Source organism: Sordaria macrospora, chromosome 1 (genome assembly GCF_033870435.1).
Source record: "Sordaria macrospora chromosome 1, complete sequence".
Classification (NCBI taxonomy): domain Eukaryota; kingdom Fungi; phylum Ascomycota; class Sordariomycetes; order Sordariales; family Sordariaceae; genus Sordaria; species Sordaria macrospora.
Window position 1 is genome coordinate 5756575 of NC_089371.1, and position 19737 is coordinate 5776311.

General features: G+C 49.9%; 4 protein-coding genes and 1 non-coding gene across 5 annotated transcripts; 1 reads left to right on the top strand and 4 right to left on the bottom strand.

Annotated features, from left to right (window-relative positions):
- Nucleotides 1-139: 139 nt before the first annotated feature.
- SMAC4_01482 (uncharacterized protein) lies at nucleotides 140-2319 on the bottom strand (the record flags this gene model as incomplete). Its single annotated transcript, XM_003352601.1, has 4 exons — nucleotides 140-395; nucleotides 507-1264; nucleotides 1848-1877; nucleotides 2119-2319. 4 exons carry the CDS (start codon nucleotides 2317-2319, stop codon nucleotides 140-142), a joined length of 1245 nt encoding a protein of 414 aa, XP_003352649.1.
- Nucleotides 2320-2957: 638 nt separating this feature from the next.
- SMAC4_01481 (uncharacterized protein) lies at nucleotides 2958-4675 on the bottom strand (the record flags this gene model as incomplete). Its single annotated transcript, XM_003352600.2, has 3 exons — nucleotides 2958-3360; nucleotides 3511-3805; nucleotides 4360-4675. The coding sequence occupies 3 exons, from the start codon at nucleotides 4673-4675 to the stop codon at nucleotides 2958-2960; spliced, it is 1014 nt and encodes a 337-aa protein (XP_003352648.2).
- Nucleotides 4676-5081: 406 nt separating this feature from the next.
- Nucleotides 5082-5212, top strand: SMAC4_13100. The gene is made up of 2 exons: nucleotides 5082-5118; nucleotides 5177-5212. It is a non-coding gene; the product is annotated as a tRNA-Glu (tRNA).
- Nucleotides 5213-11398: 6186 nt separating this feature from the next.
- On the bottom strand, nucleotides 11399-13946 carry SMAC4_01480 (uncharacterized protein). Its single transcript, XM_003352599.2, has 3 exons — nucleotides 13338-13946; nucleotides 12047-13276; nucleotides 11399-11975 (listed from the first exon to the last, which is right to left on the bottom strand). The coding sequence occupies exons 1-3, from the start codon at nucleotides 13703-13705 to the stop codon at nucleotides 11840-11842; spliced, it is 1734 nt and encodes a 577-aa protein (XP_003352647.1). The 5' UTR covers nucleotides 13706-13946; the 3' UTR covers nucleotides 11399-11839.
- A 2427-nt stretch (nucleotides 13947-16373) lies between these two features.
- Nucleotides 16374-19557, bottom strand: SMAC4_12108 (uncharacterized protein; the record flags this gene model as incomplete). The annotated part of the gene is made up of 3 exons (XM_003352598.3): nucleotides 16374-18841; nucleotides 18920-19159; nucleotides 19249-19557. 3 exons carry the CDS (start codon nucleotides 19555-19557, stop codon nucleotides 16940-16942), a joined length of 2451 nt encoding a protein of 816 aa, XP_003352646.3. The 3' UTR covers nucleotides 16374-16939.
- Between the last annotated feature and the right edge of the window lie 180 nt (nucleotides 19558-19737).

Here is a 19737-nt window from a genome sequence, read left to right on the forward strand (position 1 = left end):
CCTCCTCTTCACTCTTGTCGACGCCCGGAAGACTCCCGTTTCGAGTCTTCCCCCAGCCGTACGCCCACGAAGAGCGGCAGGACCGAAGAGGCTGCTAGATGGCAGTCACGAATCCAGACCTTTCTTCTGAGCAAGTTGCCTAGGGCTCCTCGTCGTCAGAAAGGGCGGCACGGTGACCCATATCAGAATGATACGGGGCCGTTTCCGGCGCCTGCTCGCCCACTGCCATGATTGGGACAGTGTTACCGCCGGTGCCGTAGGGGTCGACACCAACGGCGTGGCTCGCAGGTGGAACCCTCGGTTGAGGGACCGCGAGAAAGTCTTGGGGGCCAGCCGAAGCCGACGGTGAACCCAAGTTGGGAAGAACGACGGGAGCCGCCACCGGAGCCGTAGCACTAGTGACAGACGGAGCAGGGTGCGAGGGAGAAAATCAATCGGAGGGTGCCTCCCTGTCGTCCTCAGAAGAGGCGGGACCGGGAGGCGGATGGAGGAAGGACTGAACCGACTGAGCATCTTCGGTGGTAAAAACCCGTCCGAGGCGTCTCAACGACCGAACCTCTTTGGAGGAATACACACGTCCGTGCCGTCGGTTCCTGCGTTGGTCGGGAGCCGCTTGCGCGGCCGCTTCCTCGGCAGTCTGGTCCTCCATACCCTCGTCATAATCATCAACTGCAACCTCCTTGTTGACGCCACTGTTGTCCCTGGTAGTGGGAGTGCTAGCAGCAACGCCAACGAGTTCCCTGCCCCTCCCTTGGACATCATCGTTCCTCACTTCCTCTCCTTCTTCGTTACCTTCTTCGGCCTGACCTTGGCAGCCACGACGGGCAGATATCTGCACCACCCTCGCCTGCTGCGGCGCCCATACGTACCGGACTGTACGCGCCGTTCCAATCTCCAACGTCTCTCCCAATACCGAGGCATCGAACCCAGACTCAGCCTGTAACGACTCCTCTGACTCTTCCTGCGACGAGACAGCAGCGGTGGCAGAGGTGGCAGCGACCTCAGAAAAGCCAAGGCCACTACCACTTGCGGCGACTGCGCTCGAGAAAGCAGTCAAACTGCATCGTCCTCTACCCAGCGCGGGCAGAGCTCGAGGCGATTGCTCGCCCGAGACGGAAGAGTTGCGCTGCGTCTGCTGGGTAGACGCGTCGATGTCCTCGGTGAGAGGAGGGACGGGATTGTGGGCGGGCGGGGCGGCAGGGAGGTCGTTGTGGGCAGTAGCGCTGCTGGTCGAAGCCACCGAGATACGAGAGGTGTCCGGTCTCTGTTGAACGATAAAAGTTAGCAAGGGTTCTTGTGGTGGTATTTTTGAAAGTTGCTGTTCAGTGCGTCCCGAGCACGCCCAGCGAAGAGAGCTAGGAAAAAGGCTACTCGCAGGTTTCGATCTCTCCCACCGCCGCCGAACGGGAGCAGCGGGCACAGGATTTTGGGGCAAAGAGAGGTCGCTCAAAAGCTTCAACATCGCCAATGAGGTTTCTCACACCTTTACAGTCGCTCCCGGCCTAGGAGATGCATTGCTCTCGCCCTCCGCGCCCATTCCCTCATTCTATTCTTTCGGACAACCTCGCTCAACCTCGCTCAACCTCGCATAAGGCGTCGGCAGCACCCCCAAACCCAAACATGCATGGCCAATCGAGGAGGTCCAGCTCCGCAGGTTGTTCCAAAGGGCAAAGTAAGGTATTGCTCAAAAACAAAAGCCGCGGCGTCCGCCCCAATCTTCTCAAAAGGGTCGTCGGGTTTGAGAGGACAAGACGGGAGGCAAGAAGGTAGAGACAAAAGGGAAAAGGTGTTGGTCAGTGGGCTTGGGTATTAAGTCTGGTCTCGAAACTGGTTCAGATCCGGCTTACCTCGATCTCCCTCCAAAAGTCCACGAATATCTATGAATGAGAGGGGAGTTAGTCAAACTGTTCTATGGCTGGGAATTGCGGTGGACGAAAGAGAAGTTGTGGTGGAGGGGGTGCTGATGTGGTCCGGTGGTAACGAGATAGACCAAACTGTAGTTGACTCTCCCATCACTTCCAGATCATCATGTTGAAGTGGAAAGGGAAAAGGAAAGGGCAAAGGAAAAGGCAGGAGGAAATATGGCCATGCGATGATGAAGATGGGATGGGCACATACCTCTTCGACGTCGGCATCGTCGTCGTCGTCGTCATCTTCTTGCTCAGCAGCCGCGCCCGCGTGAGCGGAAGCACACCCCGGGGCGTGAGCGCCCGGTTGGTGCTGTTCCGGTGAAGGAGCCGCGGCGGCGAGGAGGGGGGCAGTACCCGTGAGGGCAGCCGAACCGCCGACAGCACCGAGGGAGGCAAGGAGATGGGCCATGGTGTCGTTGGTGGTGGTTGTTGTGATGGTTGTGGTGCTGTTGGTGGTGTTGTGGTGGTGTTGCTGAGAAAACAACACACAAAGACAGGGCAAGAGAATGGATCGCCGGACTGGTAGTGCGCGTTGTTGGCTTGGGTTAGTATACACTGGCTTCCCAAAGTCTCGTGAAGCTTAGATGTAAGCTGTTTACTTACGACGTCGTGAGAAAGCTTTGCGCTGTTGGGGAGAGAAAGGAAGGTAGAAGAGAAAGACTCGAGGCTCAAAACTTTATTAGAAGTACACTCTACGATGGAGGAGCACAACGGCAGCGGCAGCGAGCGCAGACCGCTGATGGCGTGCCCGCGGTGCCTTCCTGTGCAAACAAAATGGATAGGCTGCCGTTTTGGGAAGTTGGGATGGAAGGTACAAATCGTCGCCCGGGAGACCAACATCAGGACGAACACAATATTACAGTTCTTATACAAGGCAACACCAGATGAGATTTACGAGCTCCCCCACCCATTTCCCGCCAGCACCAGACTGGCCCATCAATTCGGGCGAGAACTGTTTTAGGGATATTGGAATTCATTGGGTACTGAATCTGTCGAGGCCGCCGCACGGGATATGAGAAAGGAAACACATGCCCGAATCATTTCCAGTCAGTGGACCGTGAGATATGACGGGCGGCCCGGTGGGAAGATGCGCTTTGTTGGCTTCGCATGCCAAACTGAGGGGAGGTCCTTGTTGTGGATAGATTCATGTTGATGATGAGTCCATTCGAGAGGGTCGGTATATTTCCGGCGTTGGTAAACTTGGTGCCAGACGTCATACCACGAGGCATACAGTAAACAGGCTATGTCCTTCATCTCAAAATTAGGCCAGCGGCCAGCAGCGTTGGTGTAATTCTTGGCGAGCTTGTGCTCGCGACTCAGGCCGGGATTATAGAATCTCATCATCACGTCCTTGAATCCCTCAGGGTAACAGTCGTGGCTTCTGTTGGCGGCAGTGGCCTGCGCAAGGCTTGCACTTGGGTCGGGTAGTCTTACACCGAAGTGGGTAAGGCTGCAGTAGGGGCATGGGATGAGGCTCCTGCCTATACGTCTGAAGATTTCTGGTGTCTGGTTGGTCATACGCTTGACATATTCCTGGGGCTCTTTCTATTCAAGTGGGAACTCATTCACGTTCGGACGAATCTTCTATTTGTTTGCTTACATCGGGTTGAAAGTACCCAGAACAAAGCGAAAGACAGGACGAGGAGAACTGGCAGTGGACTGGCGGTCAGTCTTGTTTTCAGGCAGACAAAAGAATGGTCCGAGCAGAGGGAGGTTCCAATCCAGTCTTTCCCAGTCGATTGCGTCGGCGTGCCCACTCTCGATCGCCTTCGAGTAGAAATGCCCGATCGCAGATGCTCTCTTGGAGCAGTAATGCTCAACTCCCTGAGGCGCCTCTGCCACCCACGAGAACCTGTTGAACTCATGTGATAGAAGATGCTTGGCCGCTTCGTAGCCTGCCAACGTCCGGAAATATGGTTTAGCTTCCTCTGGAACATCCCTGTCTGCCAAGCCGAGATTTGGCTGACGATTCTATTTTTTTTTCAACCAGACGGCGGTGGTGAACATAGGACCAAAAGATATCGGCGCGATCGTATAGGAGGTCGAGCACAAGGGTGCCGGGGTCAATATCGTCGCGCTCGCATACCTTACTGGAAGACACACCACACCTATGGCGATAGACCACATCGAATTCAAACACCACGTAGAGGTACCTACTCGACACATTTGCTATGGTACTAGTGTCCAAGGTTTACCCTAACACTGCCCGGCATTTCCGACACCACCCCGCTACACGGCAGGGACTGGATCAAGCGAGGAGCAGATGAGGTGGCAACCTCAATCAGGGTCAGCCTTTCTTTGTTGATAAAGGAGATAAAAGGGAAGGGACAACCCTCGTGAGAAGGGCAAGGAACTTTGGACCAGACTTGGCAGCACCACGAATAGATCTGAACCTCGCCCCAACTGAACAGATGTGCAGAGGAGAAAGTTTTAGAATTAAGAGAGGTACCATCTGCCTTGCACTTGTTGTCGAGCTTGTTCAACCCGTCGTTGGCGCCGCGCTGGACCTTGGTCAACTGCTCAATGCGGTCCTCGAGAGCTCCTGTGTCGCGCATGTATACTGCCAGGACGGTATATGCCTTATTGCACGCCCTCGATCTTCTTCCTTGGGTAACGCCCACTAGAGATTGGCATCGCGCAAGAGGAAGGCCGGGGCTGGACGGCAGGTCATGCGCTCGCGGCGGCGGTACGTTCGGAATCTGGGTGATTGTTGGGATGAGGCCATTCGCGTATACGGCAGTATAAGCAAAGCCCAGGGTGAACATAGAGCACAGAGGGATGCGCGCAACGCTGTATGACAGGTTAGCAATGAGGAGGTATACGGTCAGAAAGATACCTCTAGGTAGGTACTCACAATTCCCTGCCATCCGCAGCAATGCTCGCGGCTAAGCAATGCGCATGGATGACCTTATCATCCTCCACACTAGAAGTCGTAGATGGAAGATGATAGAGCACCGGTGGGAAGCTTGTAATGGCGACGAAAATGGTAAGAGAGGACGGGAAGCTTTGCGACGGGGAAGGAAAGGGGCAGAGCAGCCCGGCGGACGATGATGTAATGTCAGCCTGAGTGCCAGGAGACAGACCATATCCAATTACAGGTACCTTATCTAACACTCCATGGGTGGTATATGTATTAGGTCAACAGAGCTCCTTCCAACAAACAAAGGAAAGGCGCGGTTGGCGTAGTGGTCAACGCGTTCGCTCTTCAAACAGCACTTCGAATACCTACGGTGTTCGTTGTCGGGCTGGGGCCCTTGCCACCTGACAGTGAGAGTTCCCGGGTTCGAATCCCGGACCGCGCATCTTTTTTTTCTTCATTTTTCTCATCCGCTTCTTTTTTTCTTTGTTTCCTTTTCTGTTTCGCAATGGAAAACATCGACGTTGCTCCAGAATCCCGGAGACAACCACGGACACAACCACGGAGGTCACGAGGTGCTTTATTACCGCGGGCATCACTTGACAACATGCAAATGGAATCGACTGGCCGTTGTGCTTCCTTGGTCGAATGCCTTGTTGATTTCGTTGAATCTGGTAGCTGAAAGTTTACCGACTGGATGGTGCGGCGAGTGGCAGAGTGTCGTTCATTTGGGCGGGAGAGGAGGTAAAGAGTGAGAATTTTAGCAAATTGCCATAACAGATGTCGTATACCTCTATGTTTGGGTCAAAATCTTAACCTTTTTCTCGAAGTTGTCAATGTCATCACGTTTGTTATTGCAATTGCAGCTTCCCTATCATTGAAAAGCCGCAGGATGTTCCTACACTGCTCAAATCTTGCATCATGTGTCGGCTGCATCTGGAATCCGGCAGTAGAGACACGCATTCTCTTGAACCTGAATTGGAGGGAATGAGTTCCCAAGGGATCCTAGGAGCCTCCGACAACTTCTCAAGCCCTCTGACTAGTGTCCTCCCGATAAAAAGCTATGCTTGACGTACAATCGTCGAGTGATCATTGAGCCCGGAGCCCCGGGGCCGCATGACCCACTTCTCCTTCCGTGATGACGACCCACTCAAAACTGGAGATCCACCTTCCTTATCCGGACTTGTCTCAGGATCTACGCCGGAATCCTATTTCAACGACAGATGTTGAGGATTATTCCAACGACAGTTGGTGCTACAGGAAGGAGTACGATAGCTCTCTCCACGAAGGAGGGTCTCTTAAAACATTGGCAGACGAGGATAGCAGGCGCGGCAGATACCTCCCGCAAACATGCGGACTTCGAGCAACCCCTTTCCATCCAAAACATTCAACATCCCCAATGCAACACTCTGATAACGCCACAGTCCATCTGGGCGGCTCATACGTTCCCGTCTGCAACCAGATATGTTGCGCGGGCCGCTCTCGAATCCGATACCACTATGCTCCTCGGACCTCTAAGGCCCCAACCAATCAACGCCTTAGTAATTAACACCAAACAAGCATTAATGTTGAAAAAAAAAGTTGGGAACCTCTGCCGAGCCGCAGGCTATCCAAGGCAACCCAGTGGCGTATATCTTAAGCGACGGGATTCAATATAAAAGCCTTCCATGGTACTGGTTATCATTAAAGGTCAGCGACGTAGGTACTGTGTGAACGGGACAACATGACCGGGCACGCATCAGCTGCATGACAGAAGCACAGTAGGCCGGGCTGGTAGTGGTTGACATGATATGTATACTTGGATGTAGCTTACTATAACCTAGGTACCTAGGTAGGTTGCAGGTACCGCTACTATCGTGCTGTCCTTTTTTATTTTGCTGTGCAGTATTGAAAGAGAATGTTGCGAATATTATTTAAAACGACGAAATAGCGGCCGCTTTTAAAAAACTCAAAAGTATTAATTATTAAATATATATATTATACTTATATGACGGCGCGGCTCAACCTCTAGTCAGCATTGCTTCTATAGCTGCATGGTTCTTGGCAGTACATAGTATATTCTTTGCGCCGCAGCCATTCTTTGTATTCTAGTTTTTCTTTTTCCTCATCTTTTGATCTTCATTCAATATAGGGTCATTGTCGCTTTGTCACATTCCTTCCTTCTATTCGCCGTAACAACTTATCTATTCTTCAATTAAAAATTAAATACTAATAAATTCCAGAAAAATAATTTATTTGCTTAATTATTAAAATTATATTTTGTTAACGTGTGGCTAGTACTGTGCTTTGTAACTGCCTTGTACTATTTTGTAGTATAGAAGGCTGATTGAACTATTTTTTCTACGGAATCAGTCAACTCAGCTTTCACAAAACGTGCTAGAATACAGAGGTTTTGTCACTATATTCTGGGATTCTCTAACTTGTTCAGCATTCCTTCTAGACTAATTTGTCATCATGGAATGTACCAGAAGCTTATAGATTCAGTTCATTCCTTTTATAATATAGTGTTCCTACAAGCACTCTTATTAACTGTAAGGGTTCTACGAGGTATACACGCAGGTCAGCTTTGGTAAAAGTGGTAATATTCGACAAAGACAAAAAGGGAAGTGTGTGCCAGTATAGCATGGAGCTTACACCTAAATACACAAGAGAGGTGCGGATGTCAAATGTGTCAGAAACGCTAAGGTCAGAAATGTGGTTCGTGCGGCGCACTCCAGAAGTGCACTCAACCGGAGAGCAAGCCTGGCTTATATAGGATTCAAGCCAGGCAGATACTCCTAGGCGCCAGCCCCATGACAACAAGGAAATTAGCGGCTCTTATAATAGTAAAGAAAGTAATACGCAACTAGTATTATTGTATTGCAATTAAGAAAATGTAGGACTTTTAAAACTGAATGTAAATAAATGCAAACGAAGAGTTAGAGACAGTAATTAATAATAAATAACGTAAAGTAGCAATTTAGAAAACTAATACACGAATTAAGTATAGTAGCGAGTGCGGTTCGCTGGCGGAAAGTAACTGGGAGGATTTATACGTTACGTAGTAAGTTTACTTTACTACTATAGTTACTACAACTGCAATTAAAATTGTACGTATAAAAAAGTTCTCGTCGTTGTTAATGTCATAGCTGAAATCTATGCCTTCTGCTTAGGTGCATATATTCACGTGACGGTCTACTCTTCCTGTCACTGGACTCACTTCATTTCTGTATTGAACTATGCTAGCTAAAGGCAGTGTGACAGGCTGGGGTGCATATGCCCAGACGGCCAAACCTACAAAAGATGGGACGATGTTCTGCTTGCAAGGCAGAACTCGGAATGCACACTATATAGCCAATGTCAACCTGTGACAGGCAGCACTATCTGTTCTTTCTTTTACTTCTTATAGTTAATTATTCATTACGTTCGTCAGATTATTCGTATGCACTGCTCTTGAGAACTACGTGCCGTGACAGTTATCATGGGGCTGACGCCTAGAGGTGTTTGCCTGGCTTGAACTCTATATAAGCCAGGCCTGCCCTCCAACTGGGTACACTCCTGGGGTGCGCCGCACGAACCACATTTTCGACCTTGGCGTTTCTAGCACCTTCGATATCCGCACCTCTCTTGTGTATTTAGCTGTAAGCTCCATGCTATACCAGCACAGACTTCTCTTTTCCTCTTTGTCGAATATTATCACTTTCACCAAGGCTTACCTGCGTGTGTACCTCGTAGAACCCTTACAACAGTTAATATTAATATTGCCATTTTAGGTATAAAGTTAATCCTCTTTTAGTTAAAAAAGATTAATAATTTAAAAAAATTAGTGGGATACTAAAATAAAAGAAGGTTCGTAAAATATGTAGTATTATAAAAAGTATAAAAATAAGTGGATTTAAAAGAGTATATGAGAGTAAAGAGGAGGATTATATATAAAAGAGAAAAAGGATTATACATAACCAACTTTTAACGAGTGTATACAGATAATATAGTAATCTATACAAGAGTAAGTTTAGTTTATACAGCGAGTAAACTTTTGTTGTATAGTTTTAAATTTAGGATTTGACTTGAAATTAAGTATTTACAAGCTTTTTGAAATATAGCGAACTTAAATAGGTAATTTAGGTAATTTTTATATTTGCTGCAATGCTCTAACTGGCTTATAATAATAACACCAGTACAGAGATGCTACAGTGAATTATGCACTTGTAGCAGAGCGGAGCGGAAGCGGTAGGAAGTACGGCAGCAGTGCTGAAGAAAGCAGCGTAGTTGCAAAGACAATAGAGAGAGGTTGTGAAAGAGATCTTAGAGAGAACTCTGCTCTCAAGAAAGAAGAGTACAGTGAACTCTGCACTGTGAGAAATAACTATTATAGTGAATTCTGTACTACAGAAGTAGACTGTATTGTAATGCTTTGATTGTGCTTGCTTGCTTAAGGAGTGACTAACTAAAAAAGAGAAGAAGTCTTTATATACACGAACGTTAAGTATCTAGAAGCTTCCAAAGTGTAGAAGCTTTTGTAAGTTAATAGAAGTGCTTGTAGGCGCACTATATTATGAAAGGAATAAACTGAATTTATGAGCTTCTGGTATTGTCATGGGGCTAGTGCCCGCGGCTGAAATGCCTGGCAATCTTGCCAGGCGAGTGCTCTACTCTCGCGGCAGGCAACATTGGCCTGTGCGCGCGCACGTCTCTCTTTTTTAGGACAGCCGGCCAGACTGCTCAGAGGGTGTCCTTTTCTCCCCTTCTCTCTTCGTAGAACCTTATCAATTCTTTTGGCCAGCATCTGTGTCAACTATGCTGTACCCCTTACAGGTATATTCTATAATGACAAATTAGGCTAGAAGGAATGATGAACAAGTTAGAGAATCCCAGAATACAGTGGCAAAACCTCTATATTCTAGCACGTTCTGTAAGGGCTGAGTGAACTGATTTTGTAGAAGAAATAGTTCAATCAACCATCTATATTACAAGACAGTACAAGGTAGTTGCAAGGCATAGTATTAGCTGCATGTTAAGATTTTAAAATCTAACTAAAAACTTGTAATTTATTTATTATTTTCGCTTATAATTCCAAAATTTAATTAGTTAATACTATTAAGCATTTATAAATGCCCTGTAAATACTCTATAAATACTTTCTAACTTTACCCTTCATAATAGGTATATATAAGTAATTTAAGTGATTTTAGTTTATAAATTAGCGAAATAAAAAGAAGGTAAGTGTAAACTATTATTAATTCTTGCTTCCTTTAAAATCAGACAGTTTCAACTAATCAAATAGCGTAAATATACTATTCTACCTTGCAAACTCCTTGTAATCCTCCTATTAGAAAATATAAGGCTTGAACCGCGCTAATAATCAAACAAAGAGTCTATACTAAATACACTTCAACCTGCACATGATACTTGCATTTTTCATTTTGCATTTTGCAGTTTGCAATTCGCAATTCGCAGTTCAAGCTCACGTACCTAGTTCACAAACTCGCAGTCGCAGCTCACTGAGTGGTCAAAACATCGGTCCGATTAAACCGCACCTGAACCGCACCTAACCCGCAGCTAAACGCATCCCCATTGAGCACGGAAAGTTGTTCGGTACCTGCTGCGAATTTGGGTTTTGCCATTCAAACCAAACGCTTGGATCCGAACCCAGCACTAACCGACGACGTTGAGCGGCTGGAATTCGACGAAGGGTTCCACCAATAGCGTCCAAAAATGGGGTCCGACAGCGGGCCGGTGGTTCAAGTTGTGCAGGGTAGATATATATACGCCTAACATGTGCATGTGCATGGGGCACTCAGGGCTTTGACTTTTGGGGTCTGGGCTTGGGTTGTTGAGAGTTGACATTTGACAATGACCTGTTTTGGTCGGATGGTCGGGCCGTCGCGCCGGGCAACGAAAAGGGGGACGTCGAGGCACTTGCGGGTTTTGCGAATTGCGGAGAAGTAGGCGAGAGACGAGGTTGAAAAGGAGAAAGGAGGTTAATGGATGGGCAAGCTGGGTTCTTGATGCTAGAATACCTAATTTTGTGATGACTGATCAGGGCATAGGGGAATTGAAGATTCCAAGATATGTCGTCGACATTGACTCTTCGTGATCTTCAACGCCGTCGCAGCGGTGGTACCTGAAGTAAGTAGTTGCATGCCGATCATGCTTGGTCTCATTAAACTTCCAAAGGTTCATCTTCAACGAGAAAGGCCAGAACGAAAGAAAAAATGCGAAGAAAAAAAAGAAACGATGACTGGTGTCGACAAGCGGAGCGACACCCGAAATTCGGAACCTGCACCCCACGAACCGAACCTGTGTGTTCCCCAGGACCCCACACATACCCATGTGAACGACAAAAGTGTGGAGTAAAAGCCCGAAGCTATTCCCCAAACCACCAAGTGCGGGCGTGCTAGTGTTGCGCGCTAGAAGATTTAATCCCATGTAAGACTGCTGGACCGAGAGCCGAACTGAACTCTGTGCTTTAATTTGTCACATGGCTCTTCCTTTTGTCTTTTTGACATCTGGGTTCGGTTCGTTGTTGTAGGCTTGCCGGGTCCGTGATGATGATGATGATGATGATGATGATGATGATGATGATGATGATGATGATGATGATGATGATGATGATGATGATGATGATGATGATGATGATGATGATGATGATGATGATGATGATGATGATGGCGATGATGACAATAAAACTTGCGGAGGCTCCGGGAAACGACTGGATTTGTAGGAGCTGGCGAGTTTCGAAGAAAGGTCGTGTTTACATCATGTCAACCACTGAAGACAAAGTCGTAGGTAAGTTAGGCATGGGAATAATGAAGACATTACAATTTCATTAACATATCCTTTTGCTCGCTTGCTTGCTTTCTTGCTTGCTAAATCCAACAACAACCGCTGCAGACAAACAACAAAAACATGACGCTCGTGCTCATTAAAAACATTTCGTACACACATGCCTCCTCCTCCTATAGGAAGGGGCGCCCTAAGATTCGTTTCGAGACCCGGAAAAAGGGTATCACAATGTTGTGGCCGTGTGGAAATACACGACCGGGTATGATGATTTTTGGAAGGAGTGTATCGACTCTTTCGTCGCCTGTTTTTTAAGCAACGACAGCCTCAGACACGTGGCCGTCGGCCTGGACGACGACCTTCTCGACCTTGAGGGAGGCCTTGACGGGGTTGGGCTGGTCGTAGACCCATTCGAGCTGCTCGAGAGTGCGGCCTTGGGACTCGACACTGTAACACAGAATGTTAGCAATCTGTTTGCTATTACAAAGTAAAGGGAGAGCGAAAGACTAAGAACATACCCAAAGAGATACCAAGCGACGGTCTCGACAAGATCCCAGCCGACAAAGACAAAGATGTACTTGTAGCCGATGTTGTCGAGAGCGATGGGGCCGGCGAACTGGTTGATGAAGCCCATGGCGTTGACGATGAAGCCGGAAAGGGCAAGACCCTTGCCGCGGATGGTGGTCTCGAGAGCCTCGGTGGGGATGACACCCTGGAGGGGAGTGTAGGTGAAGGAGAAGATGACGTTGAAGAGGAAGTAAGCGGCCAGGGCTCCCTTGGCGTAGTTGCTGTCGACGTGGAGGTAGGCGTTGTCCTTGGCATCCTTCTCGTCCATGCCCTCGGCCAGGTTGAGCTGCGTACCCCTCTGGGTCTGCTTGTCAAGGGTAGCAGAGAGACCGGAGTTGGTGGCAAGAGCGACGGCGCACAAGAAGGTACCGACGATGAGCACCTTGCGGCGGGGCATGCGATCGGTCATGGAGACGGCGCTCAGGGCACCGATGGCGGAGATGACCGAGTTGAGAATGTTGTAGGCGAGCTGCTTGGAAGTGCTGGTGACACCAATGTTCTTGAAGATGGTGGTGTTGAAGTAGCCGAGACCGTTGCCGGAGAACTGACCAAAGATGGAGATCATGAGCACCTGAGCCATACGCCAGCGGCCGTTGTGGGTCATGAAGAGCGGGCGGTAGTCCCACCAGACCTTGTCGACACCGTCGGTCTTGATGCCGTCCCTCATCTCCTCGGTCTCGAGCAAGACAAGCTTGGAGTTGGGGTCACCGTTGCCGTGGTACTTGACAAGGAAGGCGATAGCCTCAGCCTCGCGGTTGTTGGCAAAGAGGAAACGGGGAGACTCGGGGAGGAAGAAGACGGAGCCCATGACGATCAGGCAGGTGAAAGCCTGGAGGATCAAGGGGATACGCCACGACCAGTCGCTCTTGATGAAGTAGCAGCCATAGGTGACACAGGCGGCGGGAATGGAACCTCCGAACCAACCGCAGTTGTAGAAACCAGTGCAACGGCCACGCCAGTGAGGAGGGGCGATTTCGATCGAGTAGGCAGGGGCAGCGACGGTCATGATGGCGATACCGAGACCGAGGATAAAGCGGCCAACGACGAACTGAGCGAGCTTGGATGCGGTAGCAACGATGACGGCGCCGATGATAATGACGACACCACCACAGAACATGCCCTTCTTACGGCCATAACGATCGGAGAGGATAGCAGCGAAGGGAGCACCAACCATGGCACCACTGGAAGGCCGGAAGCGTTAGAAGAGCCCAAGACCAAAGGGAGTAAATGACCATGACTTACACAGTGTACAGAGAGAAGATAACAGAGACTTTCGGGCCAGTGTCACCGGTGTGGAACATGGCCTGGAACTTGGGCATGGCAATGATACCGGTCATGAGCGAGCCATCGTAACCGTTGGCGCAGGCACAGCAGAAGGCGACGAAGATGGCGAAGTAGAGGTGGATGGACTCCTTGCTCCAGGGGTGGATGTTGGACTCCTTGATGGCAGCGAAGAGGGCGGCGTTGCGGACCTCCTTCTCCTGGGCACCGGGATGGGCTGCGGTCTCGCCATGGCCCTTGGGCACGACGGTGTCGAGGGTGGGCTTAATGTCATGAGTAGCAAGGTGCTTCTCAGTGCTGGCCCCGTCGTGGGAGCCGTGGGACGACATGTTGGGCGTCTGTAGGTAGCTATATCGACGATGGTACTGGTGTTGATGTTGAAGTGCTGGGTCCTTCTTCCTATGTCGTATGGAAGTTGATGGGGGTTATTGAGGACGGTCAGCAGTGGACCATGGCAACTCTTACACCGCAGGATGAACAGAAGAATGGACTGGCTGAGGAGCAAGAGAGGAAGGGTGTTGAAACGAGCGGCTGTAGCATCCTTTATCAACTTTCTCGAGGATGGAGTGAGATAGTACGGACTCGGACTGGTGTGAAAGTTGCCCCCTCATCTCCATGTTCCCCAGAAGGCCACCCCAGGTCACCCCCAGACGGCTGGGTACGAAGAAAGTACGGAAGCGCGCCGCGCTGCCATGCGAGCCATGGAGCCATGGTAAGATCATGACAGCAAAAGATTGTGGAGGGATCTAAAAATCTGGAACCCGTCCCTGTCTCTCTGTGATGCTGCGTCGCTGAAGTGAGCTCCCAGGGGTCCATGTCCCAAAGCAACATCAGACTTTCATGAGATGGCCAAGCTTCTTGCACAGTACAACCGTTGTACCGTTGCAGTCAGCAACAAGGGAACAAGAGCCTTTGGAGGTGTGGCCAAGACTTTGTACCTGACCCCTTTTCTCACTGTGTAGCGGTGCTTGGCCCCGTTGGCGGCTGTTGGAGCTATTCCTATCCTGGCCCGGAGTCGTCCCCTCCGAGGTGCCCAAAACGGAAGCAAGGAGCAAGGCGCGCCATTGGGCAATGCTTGATCAGATATTCCCCGATTTTTGAATGGGATGTCATCTTCATGGCCTCGAACGCACGAGATGAGCTCGTCAGACCGTCACTGCATATCTTGCCCATCCCATTAGACCCATTTGCCTTCCCAAGGTTGGAAGATCAACGGCGGCGACAGCGGGGAAATGTGCGCGAGATGCGTTGAAGGATTCATTGGGGCATAGGGCCGACCCCATGCTCGATGTTTGTTGGTCGGGCTGGCGGAACGATGGGCAGTCTGTTCCTAACGAGAGCGATGTGGTGATGGAGGATTCCTGGAGATTTCCGATGTCGTTGCTCATGTGTCGTCGCGTCAAGCTGGCCGGACGTCGGCCCTCAATTCCATCGAGCTAGCGGGCACATGCCGGGGTCTGGCACGCGTCCTTTAACAGCGCTAGGTCCAAGAGGGAATGGCTGGCACCGTTTAGCGCTGCTTTTGGGGGCTGTCTCGCTAACAATTTCACCACTAACACACGGCCACTAACATTTGCCAACCTCACCTGAACCACACCTCCACGGACAGGACTCCAATATCAACACCATCCATCCACATGTACCTCCATGGCTGTCCTATTTTGAAATACAATCGGCTCGGTTGCTTGTTTCTGGCTTGGGTACATGGAAGCCTGGATGCCGCAAAGGCCTTGCTGCAGGGAATATGCTGTCGTATTGAGTAACCGTAGCCGTAGCACGAAGTACCGAGGATTTGGTAAAAACTCGGCCATGATCGGCTTCGTTCATGCCCATCATAGGGCATGTGGAATCATGGCCCGTACCTGTCACCTCCAGCTTTCTTACTCCAGTCCAGTCCAAGTGGAATCCATCGCCAGCCAAGTGGCAGAGCGGCTCCATTATCAGAAACATCCATGTCCAGGTTGTCTAGAACCTTTCCCACTTCGGCCTTCAACATGAACATAAGGTTCTTGTGCTCCAGCATCATCGCCAGTTCACCATTGCTTTGCTGCGCTGCCACGCGACTGGATTTTGAGCTGCAGGTAGTCGTTGAGAGGATGCAGCCTCTCTCTCGCTTCTTCATCGATGATGCCCAAACTATTGCCATCTCTGACATCAGGCCACACCTAGTTTTCCTTCCTCCTTGCGGACCGCCAGCCGCAATTCCTTCTTACACGCACTTAATAGACGCCGTTGGCCTGGCTGGCAGCCTGGCAACCCAAAATTAACGGAGATGATACCCCAAAGTTCCAAAACATACCCACGTCGCCACCAGCTAGACAAATAAGCGTGACCCAACGAGGGAGGGCTGGATGAGGCAAGACCTACTGCGGTACGTATGCTTGTTGCGGTATCGGGTATCGCCTCTCTAGCGTGCCCCAGACCCAGACGATGAAGGACTGAGACCTACCGCAGTACGAAGACTGGGGAAATTGGGGGGTAGCATTGCAGGAGACAGAACCGACGAGAGCGGCTCCAGTTCCGTTTGGTCTCTGGTCTGGTCCGTCCCAAAGACAAAAAACTCCAACGGCATCTCCTCCGAGGGAATGGGGCGTTGGAGCCGCCCCAACTGATCTGGGCTGCCCCTTTTTTAAGCTTCGCTGCAGTCAGGATTTGTCTTCCATCGTGACCATGGATCTTGGCAAGCGCCGCGGCTTCTGGACCCTTGAGGTGGTTTTTCTCTGTCGTGGTGCTGTGTTTGCCTCCGATGAAGTCCATGCCACATCAATCGGTTGGTTGATGTGCTGCTGGAAGCGAGTTCCGCCAACTCGGGCCATGCTTCTTCGCCGCTAGGATCGAGAGAGGAACGTACAGGCGACCCGGGACGGCTGACGATGTTTAGTTGTTGCTTTCTGTTTTTGTTTGCTGTCTCTTTTGGAGTTATTCAACACGAAGAGGTATGTGGACCGGGTAGTTTGGCAGCTGGAGCCGGTCTCCGTGACTGTAAACTGCGTTGACTTTCCAAAATTCTCAGCTAAATGTCGGTCCATCATCCGCAACCAAAGCCTCGGGCTCCCTCGGTCATGTCAACTGCGGTGAGCTAGGCGCGAAAGTCTCAGTTCATGGTGGACCAGCCTTTTTCGTTTGAAGCCTAGGGATTGGAGCCACTACTGCAGGACAAAGGAGGAAAGAACGAGACACTCAACGGTTCTCGGCCCCGGAGTTGAAGGAACGGAGTACGCCCCGGGTAGGCTAGCTCGGTTGCCATCGCATTTGGATCCTAGGCAATTACAGAACCCAGTCCTGTGTTGCTCCTCCAAGTGACTGACCTGATTGATTCTCCATAGATGTATAAACCGCCACACACGAAAAAAGCAACGCACAAAGCAAAACCCTCCCTCTTCAATGCACTCGCACAGTCAATGACACTGGTACCAGCCTCTCAATAAGAACGTCCTAATCTTCGCATTCTGTCCACATCTGATTTCCCGCCAACAGGAATTATTCCAGCCAAGTCAAAGACACTGGTCTTCAACTCTTTCCCTTTCCTTCCCATACCCAAGTCTTGCTCATAAGTGAGTTAACTACTCATCACGGTAGCCATCAAGAATCCAACTCCCACAACCAGAACTACTGGATTCTTCATCCTCCCCAATTTCATTCTCCTCAATTTCATTCTCATCTTCCTCTTCCTCATCTTTCACTTCGTCGTCTTCCTCTTCGCCGTCTTCCTCACCATCATTTGCCCTTTCGTCATCTTTCTCTTCCTCATCTTTCACTTCGTCGTCTTCTTCATCGTCCTCCTCCCCCTCACTCGCGCCGCCGACCTCAATCTCACCTTCGCAAATCAAGATCCCTCCGGTACTTGTGAGCATATCCTTGCGCTCGCTTTCCTGCTCTTCCGCAGTATCCGTGTTGTTATTGGCGCCCTTTTCATAAAACCCATCCAACTTCAAAAAGGTAATCCTGCTTTCGCCTCCACTCCATAGCGCAATCTCCAGATGGTCTTCCCTGTCCGTTTGGGGCTTGATCCTTGCTATCAGCGCTTTCCGTTTCTTGAACTCAACCCATCCCAAGCAGCAATCGACTTGATCGTCGCCGAGAGACAGAAGAGTCAATTTCTCCCCACTAACAACCGCTACCGTAACTGCGTTGGCACTAGTAGTCCCTTCTCGAGTTGATGGCATGGGGGACGGAGCGATATCAATGGAGTCGACAGGATAACCGTATACCCCTCGCCAGACAGGTACCCAAAAGCCTTCCTTTGACTCGATGAGTGATGAAGTGGAAAGAGACCAGATATCCCCATCCTTTGACCCCAAGATGACGCGGTGTCCATCAGGTGCAATAGCTATAACGCGAGCGGGGACAGGATGCGCCACCCTACGGGTAAATCGCCCATTTGAGAGCGATGTAAAGGTTGTATAGTTCCTATGGGACACGACTATTGCGAGGCCATCATGGGCATAGCAAGCGTTAACAATCGGTTCTTCTCGGGAGTCAATCGTGGCTTGGTACGGGAGGGGATTGGCAGGATTTGGAAGAAGAGAGAGATCAAGGGTAGCGAAGGTGCAGGGGGAGGCGGAAAGAAGTGTAGAACCGGTAGGGTGGAAGTTGAGGATTGTTTGGGGCTGTTGAAATTGCGCCAATTCCCCATCGGACCCCGGTGGAATAATGAGTGCCTCAGAAATGGGGTAGGAGATGGAAGGCCCAGTGTTTCTCCTCTTTGAAAGGTCGAATATCTTGATGGCATGGGACTCTGCGTCGTATACTGCCAGCCGCTTACCGCAGGATGAAATAGCCGAAGCGTGGTATGCGGCATGCCGGTCGTTTTTGTAGATCCAGCTGCCAATGAATCCGGACGAACTTGTTCGAATGGTAATGGCGTGGGGGTCTATCATTACCAGCTTACTTCCGTCAGGTGTGTAATGCATCAAAGGAGGTAGGATTTTGTTGTGATAGAGTGTCGCTTGTGGAACTGCCTTCAGTTCCTTTGCTTCCCAGCAGTTGGCCGGTTCAATCCATTCTGCAATGGCGTCTTGCCTTGGGTCAAGAGGAAGCACTGGGCGCATCAATGGGTCTGGGTGCATCAATGTCGCAATGAATCTTTTGCCAAATGCTGAAACCATTGCTTGATCCAACTTCTTGGTTGGAAACGAGATTATTCCGGCCTTATAGTCAAATAGCTTCTGAAAATCCAGGCCAAATGTTGGACTTCCGGTCAGCATGTGAGCAGCAAGCTCTCCTGCTGCCCAAACGTCGAGTGCTTTTATACCATTCAGTCCATCAAAGGTTGAAGATTTCCTCAGAGTATAACCCCCTACCACCTCTGGGGATAGGAAGGAAAGGTCTGAATGGGCAACAGTGTTAATGAAATCTTCGGGACTGCCGTTGCTGATGGGGACCGTCGGGTAATGAAGTCTGTATCCCCCAATTTTGACACGCCACTCTGTGTTTTTCTCGGGAAGATGGACGATAGTGACATGCTAGCACGAGCAGCGAGACGTTAGTGATACTCCTACACTGCATCTCCTTTTGGGGACGATGTCTCGGGATTCACCTACACGCAATTGCAAATCACCATGGGCTAGACCTCTCATATGTAGGAGCCCTAGACCATTGCATATTTGACGCATGATTTTTCTTGCTTCACCTTCTCGTATGAACCCATTGGCCATGATGAAAGACTGAAGATCTCCCAAAGGGAAATCCTCGGTCATGAGGTGCAGCGTTGGAACACCACTGTGCTCTTGGTGGTTATCAGTTTGGGTAACCTGCAGGTACTGAACGAAATGGTATGTAAACTAAAAAGCAAGCCAAACATGATGTGGTTAGCCATCGTTCGAATATCGCAAATGTTGGATCAGACTGGATTCGGATCTCATTTACAGACCTGGGGCTTTTGGATAGCAAGGACCTGCTTATTCGCATAGACAAGAGCCTCCAGGCTTCTCGGTTTGAATTCTCGGACGATCCGAATAGCTCCACGAGCAACTCCTTGTGCTACTAGACACTTTTCTCGGAGTCTTGCCTCAAAGGTGAGAGGCTTCTGCAGTGGAATTGCTTCCCATAGCTCAACCGCACCCGACTCATATTCGTAGTGTCTGCAATGAAAAGCTCGAACAGAACTAAGCCGTGGATAGTCTCCAAAGTAATGAGTGGATTGCGGAGGCGTTCGAGATCCGGAAATTGATTCTGCCATTGTGATGGTTAATGCCAGTGCGCTAAGATGCGTGGAGAAAGTTCAATACCTTTATAGTATCCCTCACTCTTATAGACAGAGGAGAGGAGCATCTGGCTCGCTTCAATGCCGAGGTTCTCAGCCTCATCATGAGAGGCACATATGGTTGTGCTTCATGGTGCCTGCTGCAAGCATGTTCGA

Coding starts and splice junctions, on each gene's coding strand:
- SMAC4_01480 (XM_003352599.2), bottom strand. CDS start 13,705: ATGTCGTCCCACGGCTCCCACGACGGGGCCAGCACTGAGAAGCACCTT. Junction 13,277..13,337: donor ATCTTCTCTCTGTACACTGT/GTAAGTCATGGT, acceptor CCGGCCTTCCAG/TGGTGCCATGGTTGGTGCTC. Junction 11,976..12,046: donor GTCGCTTGGTATCTCTTTGG/GTATGTTCTTAG, acceptor TCTGTGTTACAG/TGTCGAGTCCCAAGGCCGCA.